The sequence below is a fragment of the Sebastes fasciatus genome, chromosome 4, assembly GCF_043250625.1.
Source record: "Sebastes fasciatus isolate fSebFas1 chromosome 4, fSebFas1.pri, whole genome shotgun sequence".
Lineage (NCBI taxonomy): Eukaryota > Metazoa > Chordata > Actinopteri > Perciformes > Sebastidae > Sebastes > Sebastes fasciatus.
In genome coordinates, this window is record NC_133798.1 from 27,097,287 (window position 1) to 27,106,445 (window position 9,159).

The following is a 9,159-nucleotide window of genomic DNA, read 5'->3' on the forward strand; positions in this document are numbered from 1 at the left end:
CACACAGCTCACCATCAGAATTTTTTGTTCAATTAAAATGTAGAAATATTTTCCATTCTTTGCACATTTAAACAATAGTATAAATAATTTTAATACATCAAAAACAGACAGAAAAACAGTCTATTATAAGAAGTTTATTTTAAGAGGTGGGGTGGAGGTCATATCTTGTTCCTGATATCCGTATGAACATTACAGAGGCCTCCCAGACTCATCCAGGCTATTAGGATAAACAAAAAAACATCTGGACTTTGATCAGCTGGAAGCTTCATAACAGTAAGTCAGACTGCTGGCAGCCACATTAAGAGAGCAAAACGAAATGTACCAGATCTTGAACAAAGGCGACAGACTCACGGATTAGAGTGCAATCCAGACTGATTTTTTACAGTTGCACAATTATGTGACCATATAATGCAAACTCTGTATACACCATATTACCTTAAATATGATGACATATTGGGAATGCAGATGGTAGAAGGTTCATCTCCTGAGGAGGTATGCAGATCTCTTTTCATTTATGACTTAGTCAGTTTACAATGAAGCAACAGGAAGTTTTATGATGCAGTAGATAATGTCACATTTTAGTTAATTCACATGAGTGCAGCTCCCAAAAGAGCGTGGCAAAAACAAACAATCTTTCTATTTGAATATTTATTAGTTTAGGTGTGGACAATACAAAAAGTCAAAGGAATAAAAAAAAAAAACCATTCTGGTCACACGGTTTCTTTCAAGGCATCGGTTACAGCAATGAACTAAAACTAGGCTTTATAACTGTACAAAGTGAATGGACAAACAAAAACACCGTCACGCGGTCCGCTTGCTTGATGAGAGCAATTTTAAAAGACCCAAAGAGGCAATAGACACCAGACTTGCTAAGATTCAAAATGAATCAACAGTATCACATTATTGTCTTGGTCACCATCATCACTCTCTTATCAGAAGCTGTCTGCCAATCACACACATTTAACATAACAGAACACAACGGACACGAAAGGCAAATGGATTTTAAGTATGCTCCAATTCTTACCAATATTTTTTAACATGGGGATACTGCAGGTTGAGTCCACTGGGTGATGACATGCCCCATTGGGCCACTGTGTGGGGCTGTTTCTCATGTAGATACACGCCAACCCAGTCTTTTCTGTGTACGTACTATTTTGTGTATATATTTCAACACTCTAGGATGGTTTTTGTAGTTTATGTGTGCTAAAAACACTCAGCAGAGCTTCGGGGTTCTGGTCTGTGATGCAGCAGAGGAGGAGGAGGAGGATTAAGAAGTTGCACCGGGAGTTGGGTTGACATTCTGCGTGGCTGCTTGCGGCGCCACCTCTATGATCCGTGGTTTGTCAATGATGCGAGCAGTGCGGTTTCCTTTCTCTACAATCCCGATGATCCACGCTTGGTGGCCCTCGCCGTATTTTGGGGATTTGATCTCTGCACAGAAGCGGGCGGCCTGCTCCCGAGGCAGACAGATGAGCAGGCCTCCTGGAAAGAAAAGGAGATTTGAGTCAGTCGAAAGGGTCTCAAATGATGTCTTTAATGTGTAGTGATGCTGGCGAGTGCTCAGTTGGATCTAAAGTGCTGCCTTTGATACTGATGCTCAGGCCGCAGGTGGCATTAGATTGAGCTGCAGTGCGGCGGGTCTCATTTATGTGTCTTTTTGGACTCCTCTTTGTGTCCCTCGGGGCTCAATTCTCAGTCCAGGTTGTGTTTTAAAACGGGGGTAGGCAGTATATTTTTGGTGTCATTGGGCAAAAATTCCATAATAACCTTTCAGCATATTGTAATCCAAGTGTTTTAAGAGAGACTTCTGCACCTCCTCTTGGCTCTGTTTTCAGGCTTTAAAATATCTAGCTTGTGATGGGAGGTCACAGGTCATTTCAGAGAGAGAGAGAGCGTTCCTATTGGCTGTTCTAGAAATACAGATGCACGTGCACGTCCCTTTCAGATGGTGAAAGCCTGATTCAACGGCGGAACATCCTGCAGGAAAAGTTGCTATTCCAGTATTGACGACAGCTGCCTACACTGACAGATTTATCAAAAAGAGTCTGACAATATCGGTGAAGCGTTTCAGAGATGGAAAGAAAATGTCAGTAGCTACGGCAGTAGTAGCTTGGGGAATAGCATCATTTTCTCTCCTTCTCTCGCATAGTTTAGCCTTCTGCGTGAGCTCACAGCTGCGGCGCAGCCATGACGGTAACAGTTAGCAGAAGGCTGAACTATTCGCAACATTTTCTCTCCATCTCGGAAACGCTTCGCCGATATTGTAGCTCGCTACAGCCTTGAATCACAGTATGTCACCTCAAAGGGCTTTACGGGCTCACAAGTTTGCAAAGAAAACAGGACGGTAACTCTTATTGAATTGCCGCAACTTTGCCTAATCACGCCAAAAATAAACTGCATCCTTTCGGTCCAACTTCAACCTATACTAAGTCATATTCTTAGGAGGATATTACTATATCTTATATTTCTTTCTATTAAGGCCTGTTGTCTCTCTCCATGTTGTAAAGTTAGTCACACTCATTTTGTCCCAATTAGACTACTTAAACAAATTATGACCGGAGAAACTGCAGCTGAATCTTTGTTGGTGTGGCCCCCAGAACATGCCTCAGCCTTACATTGGTGTTTTGTTATGTTGAGCGTTTTTTTTTTATTGACCTGTAAAGCACTTTGTGAGGCTCACGCCACAAAATGTGCCATTTACTGTAAATAAACTCAACATTCTACATATACAATGGTTAAGGAAGAAAGAAAACTACGACCATGTACACACACACACCTGATGTTTCAGGACAGGTGCCGTGCATGAGTCCAAACATGTTCCCACAGGCCTTGGACACGGCGGCCATCTTGGCGAGCACTGGGAGGTTGTGGATGACAAATGACACCTCGCTTCGTTGTTGCCGTGCCAACGTCTGAGCGTGGCCAAGGATGCCGAAACCTGTGATGTCGGTGGCTGCGTGAGCGTTGAAAGTGTGCATGAGACCAGCCGCTGGAAGGTAAGAGACGGAGAGAGAGCTGGGTGATTAATTGGTTGATGATGTTTGTGCACAACTCTTTCATGGTTGAAGATTACTAAACGGTACGAACAAATATTGATTATTCAGTTTGTGCCGATATTCACAAAGGCTGTCACTCATTGAGGGCTAAACATTGTGCGCCGTCCGAAAAGCATTTTAATGTATTTTGGGTGTGTTGTAAACATGAAGCTGTAGTACTCAACTTCTGTCTCACATGGAACATTATCTTTTAGTATTTTAAAGTTATCCTGAATGTTTTTTTGGCATTATGTTTTGCATTATTAGCAGAAGCTACTTAGCCAGCGATGGTGCAATACAGCTGAGCTGCTGCTGTTTACAAAAACATTCCCCCATTCAACATTTCTCTCTGCCCAACAGCTGATTAGTTCTGACTGCAAATCACTTATATGGACACATTCTTAGAGGTTATACCTGTCCTGTTGAGCCGAGCCATGTTCATCATGGCTTCATGGTAGGCCAGCTCTACATCCTCCTGGGTTACCACCAGCTTGATCTTGTTCCACTTCTCAGGCTGAGGGATAAAAAAACATATGCAGCCAATGGCGTTAGTGTGTATCCTACAAAAGAAGAAGTGTCCAGACAAAAGTGTGAAAAGAGTGAGCAGGTGGACTTACAATATCTAGCCACTGGTGTACTGCAACGGCCACTTGTGTTCCAAGCGGCTTGGTCAACACTAACACGTCTCCTGGCACAGCGTTGTCTGGCCTGAGGAATGCATCAGCGGGATTTTTTTTTGCGTTACAACAAAATGATAAATTATTCATAATTCTGAAATAATTATTACGCAGTATTGAACTCCTTCCTACATGATAAATTCGTTGGGTTGGCAGACTGTTGTAGCAACTCCTCCCATCACCACCCAGGGGTTGAGCACCGTCTGTCCTCCTGTTACAGATGTGCCTGCCTCCTCTGATGCATCCTTGAATCCCTGGATGACCAGTGGCATGACTTTGTCTCTCTCCTGGAAAGACGCAGAACATTCAGATCAGAGACGGGGAGCGCAACGCAAAAAAAGAAATAATAGAATATTTAATCGCGATTAATCGCATGATTGTCCATGATTAATCGCACATTTTTTATCTGTTCATAATCTACTGTAAAGGTAGATTTGTCAAGTATTTAATACTCTTATCAACATGGGAGTGGACAAATATGCTGCTTTATGTAAATGTATGTATATATTTATTATGGGAATCAATTAACAACACAAAACAATGACAAATAATGTCCAGAAACCCTCACAGGTACTGCATTTAGCATTACAAATATGCTCAAATCATAACATGGCAAACTGCAGCCTAACAGGCAACAACAGCTGTCAGTGTGTCAGTGTGCTGACTTGACTATGACTTGCCCCAAACTGCATGTGATTATCATAAAGTGGGCATGTCTGTAAAGGGGAGACTCGTGGGTACCCATAGAACCCATTTTCATTCACATATCTTGAGGTCAAAAGCTAAGGGACCCCTTTGACAATGGCCATGACAGTTTTTCCCGCCCAAATCTAGCACAAGTTTGGAGCGTTATTTTACCTCCTTCCCGATAAGCTAGTATGACATCTTTGGCACAATGAATTCCTTAGGTTGCCTAGTTTCATAGAAGATACCAGTATCTTCACTGAGCAAGCTATCACCTCGGAAAGATCGATAGCGTTAATGCCTTGAAGAAATTAGTGGCGTTAACCTGATTTTGCGTTAACTTTGGCAGCCCTAATAATAATAATAATAATATCTTTCTTAACACTGTTCCCTTTAATAACTGTTGAATAACATGGTTTGTTCCACCATTAACACAATTGGTTCTTCGCAGTTATTTACCAGAAACAAGATCCAAAAGTGAACGCATCAACTTACCTTCTCTGACATTTTGTTGCTGACTCCCAGAAGCATCAACATGTTGTCGCACTCCGTCACTCCCATGGCGTACAGGTCACTTAGAACATTGGCACAAGCAATTCTTCCCTAGACAATAGAAAGAGTGAAAATTAAGCACATCAAGGGTTGGTGTGTAAAGTAGGCCTCAATCACATCCAAGAATACAGACAGAGAGTTATAACGGTAGCATCCTTCCAACTGTCACATGTTAAGTATAATTAATAGGATCACAATGGGGCAAAAGTAATAGGCATAAAAGAGGAGATCCATACCATCATGTAGGGGTCATCCACAATGGGGTAGATGTAATCTGTTGTCTGGACCAGAGAAAGGCCTCCGTGTCTGAGGGGGATCACACAGGTGTCCATTCCTATGCCTTCAAAAAGAAAAGAAGAGGTTTATGTTCTGGTACTGTTCACACAAAAGCTTAACTAAAGAGTCTCACAGGGTTAAACACTTTGTAACTTAAGTTATTTGTTATCACATATATATATATATTATATTCTGTGCAATATGAAGATCAGAATTACCTAATCGGGGCATAACTGCCCCCAGGAACTGTTCATCCTCTTGATAGTGGTTCTCCTGTAGGGTTTCTAGCAGCTTCTGTAACACATCTTGGGGCACCTGTGACCGAAGACAATAATTATCATTATCATGCATTTTTAATATATCTCTTTTCTTATCTGGCAAAATGCTTTTTAATTTGTAGAGCTATACTAAAACAATAATGCATCCAAGGCAGGTTTTGATAAGGATAACCAACCTTGCAGCCTGTGCCCTTGAGCTCAGCAAAGCGCGTGAGTCTGAAGTTCTTGTCCAGCTCATAGCTTTCGGGGTTAAAGGACTCCCTCACGGACATGTCTGAAGAAACTCAGGGTCTTCACCACTAGAATCACATCAGTGAACAGGACAGAACAAAAACATTGGTCATTAGAAACAGTTTGAATGTCCCAAGGGGCTAGAAGAATTCATTCACCACTCTGCAATGACATCTCAGATTATCCACATACAGTATGTGCTCCTTTGTGAATTATGACAAATGAGCTTCTGTACAATCAATGAATCCTTTATGTAGCTCATAATATTATTTTTAAGACTGTGTCAGAGAGCTGTTGATTTAATTCTGCAGTCATCTTTAGGGCTGCTAACAATAACCAACAATTATTTAAATCATCAATTTATCTGCCATTTATATTCTTGATTAATCAATTAAGTTTTTAGTCTATAAAATGTCAGAAAATAGTGAGAAAAGTCAGTAAGAATGTCATAAATGCACCTGCTAAAATAACACCTCTAAAGGTTTCTTGTTTTTTTTCTAACAAACAGCCCAAAACCTAAAAGATATTCAGTTTATCATTCAGTTTACAATTATATAAAACAAGGAAAAGCAGCAAATCATCACATTTGAGAAGATGGAAAATAATTTAATCAATTAACAAAATAACTGCATAGAACATTTTCTGTGGATAAACTAATAAATGAATTGACTAATCGTTAATAGATTGACTAATTGTTTCAGCTCGTCGTCTTTTGTCCCAGTGACAGAAATAACTGCAGAGCTGAACCAACATTTAATAACATTAAGTAACAATGTTTACAATTAATCTAAATTTTATCTGAATCGTAATATGGCCTCCTGTAATTTTCAAATCGCAGTATCTATTAAAATCGCAATATTTGTTAAAAGGCAAACTACCATTTTAAATTAAACATTGTCATGCTGCAGAGATGTCCTGACCTACACATCATATTCTACAGACTTAAGAAAACATCTTTGTTTGGTACAGATCCCCGCAAAAAAAAAAATCACACCATCATCTTTTTTATATGTTTTTCAATGAAAATTAGAATAATGATATAAAATTATCATACCGTCTAATAATGCAAATCATATCAATGCAATATCAGTCAAATTAATCACAATTAAAAAAAAAAAATTCAAAATCGTGCAGCCCTACTATTAGGTATACTTTAACAAAACAACCCAAAACATGGCCAGAATTAAATCAGCACCTCTCTGACATGTCGACATTAAATGAACAAATCACAAGTGTAGTGTTTATTTTTTTAGGTCTATTGTATTAGACTGAATTTGATTATCCAGATGTATGCATGTTTGGGGTAAAAAATTACATTGATAATGTTCAAATTAAGAAAAGAAAAATCAATTGCATGTGCAATTTCAGGCACAAGGTTTATTAAAATGTGTCAGTTTAGTAAGAAAACAAATGTTATGATACGTTACTAAAGTCTGAAGTGCACACTAATGAACTGTTGCAAAATTACAAAGCATCAAAACTCTTCAGTAACATCACTCTGTGCCTCACACATCACTGGCAACTTGCTCATATTTTTAGTTTAATCAAATGTAACACATGAATGACAGGAAAATGTGAAACACGACCATCTGACAGAGAAGCCAGATGAGTTATTGGTTACTTATAAACCTGGTTTGTTGTTTAAACTGCTGTAAGTTGCAGAAGGGGCCTCGTAATATCACAAATCATATCAATTGCAATGTCAGTCAAAATAAACACAATTAGAATTTTTTTTTCAAAGTCGTGCAGCCCTGCCCCTACTATAAGGTACACTTTACCAAAGCAACCCAACACCAAAACATGACCAGAATTAAATCAGCACCTCTCTGACATGTCGACATTAAATGAACAATGAACAAAATGGTAATTTTGTAGGTCTATTGTATTAGACTGAATTTGATTATCCAGATGTATGCATGTTTGTGGTGAAAATTACATTGATAATGTTCAAATTAAGAAAAGAAAAATCAATTGCAAATGCAGTTTCAGGCACAAGGTTTATTAAATTTTGTCAGTTTAGTAAGAAAACAAATGTTATACTAGGCTACTAAAGTCTAAAGTGCACACTAATGAATTGTTGCAAAATTACAAAGACTCTTCAGTAACATCACTCTGTGACTCATATTTTTTAGTTTAATCAAATGCAACACATGACAGAGAAGCCAGATGAGTTATAGGTTACTTGTAACTCTGGTTGGTTGTTTTAAACTGCTGCAAGTTGCAGAAGGGGCCTCTGTTAGTACACAGTGGGGGAGTGTTCAAGAGACCAAATGTTGCCAAGTTCATTCAACCCAGAGTGCACTGGCTGCTAACACCAGTGCTGCTAACCAGAGAGGTAAACTAGTCGGTGTATTGTACACCACATTATAAACGCTCATCTGTAAGACCATGTGAGCTAATAGTGACATCTTTCATGTTTGTGTTGCTGAAATCTCGCTTTGCTTGATCAATGCATGAGGTTGATGAGTGTGCAACACAAAGAGCTCAGTGCGTTTTGAATGCAGCGTTACTACATATTAAAAACACACATGTTTGCATACAGACTTACAGCTTAAATGTGACACACAGCTGCAGAAACACAACACCAGCTAGTTGCACAATGTAAAGTTAAAAAGTTGCAGTAGAGAGCGCCACAGATAAAAATGTCGGCGGCGGAAAAAATTAACCCCTTCCTGTCCGCTCTGCCATGCTCTGTGTGCAACACCAGAGCTCCTATCAATCAAAACAACACTAAACACGACACTTGTGCAAACTTTGTGACGATACGGTGCAATAGAAGTGTTTACAAACGCACTAAATGCGATTTTAGGACCAAAGCGGAGTTATATTCGTGCAACATTTCCCCTTTAATTGCTCCGGTCCAGTTTATCCTTACCAGCTTCACGTTAGCGGAGGGATCCCGACAGAAGAGCGGGGGACGCGACCACAATGCACCGCGGACAGAAACGGGCGTCCGAGGAGAGCGCCTGACGAAAAGCGACACATAGTTGTGTTTTTAACTCGGAACTAGACGATGAAAATATAGCGCTGTCACGTATAGTTGGATGTGATTTAGTAAATGTACGTATCCCACCACGATTCGTCGTCCTCAAATGATATATTGTTTGAAATACGATGAGGAATCTCACTAGATCTCAAAGGGTCCTCTGGCTGAACAGTGGCGGCTTTAACATCCCCTTTAATGAGCTGTGAAGTCTGGCAACAAAATCTCTACAATGGAGTGTACCTTTAATTTACCGTTTTCCCTCCAATTGCACCTACAGAACAATTTAACATTACATGGCTGTAATACTAGTACAAAACAACAAAACAAAGGCTGAGGCTCATACACTTACATTTATGAACTTATTTTTTGATAAGCCAAGTATACTGATGTATACTTTTGTTTAGTATATCTCTGATAAGTACAAAAAAAGGAAACTTAAA

General features: G+C 39.6%; 1 protein-coding gene across 2 annotated transcripts; it reads right to left on the reverse strand.

Moving 5' to 3' along the window:
* Nucleotides 1-114: 114 nt before the first annotated feature.
* Nucleotides 115-8,749, reverse strand: sephs1 (selenophosphate synthetase 1). Of its 2 annotated transcripts, none has more exons than XM_074633277.1 (10): nucleotides 8,609-8,749; nucleotides 5,679-5,801; nucleotides 5,443-5,539; nucleotides 5,185-5,288; nucleotides 4,892-4,999; nucleotides 3,845-3,999; nucleotides 3,653-3,743; nucleotides 3,450-3,549; nucleotides 2,777-2,989; nucleotides 115-1,482 (listed from the first exon to the last, which is right to left on the reverse strand). In XM_074633277.1, the coding sequence occupies exons 2-10, from the start codon at nucleotides 5,772-5,774 to the stop codon at nucleotides 1,268-1,270; spliced, it is 1,179 nt and encodes a 392-aa protein (XP_074489378.1). In that variant the 5' UTR covers nucleotides 5,775-5,801; nucleotides 8,609-8,749; the 3' UTR covers nucleotides 115-1,267. The 2 variants fall into 2 exon arrangements, with proteins under 2 accessions (XP_074489378.1, XP_074489379.1); XM_074633278.1 differs by lacking the exon at nucleotides 8,609-8,749 and adding an exon at nucleotides 8,282-8,575.
* Nucleotides 8,750-9,159: the final 410 nt, after the last annotated feature.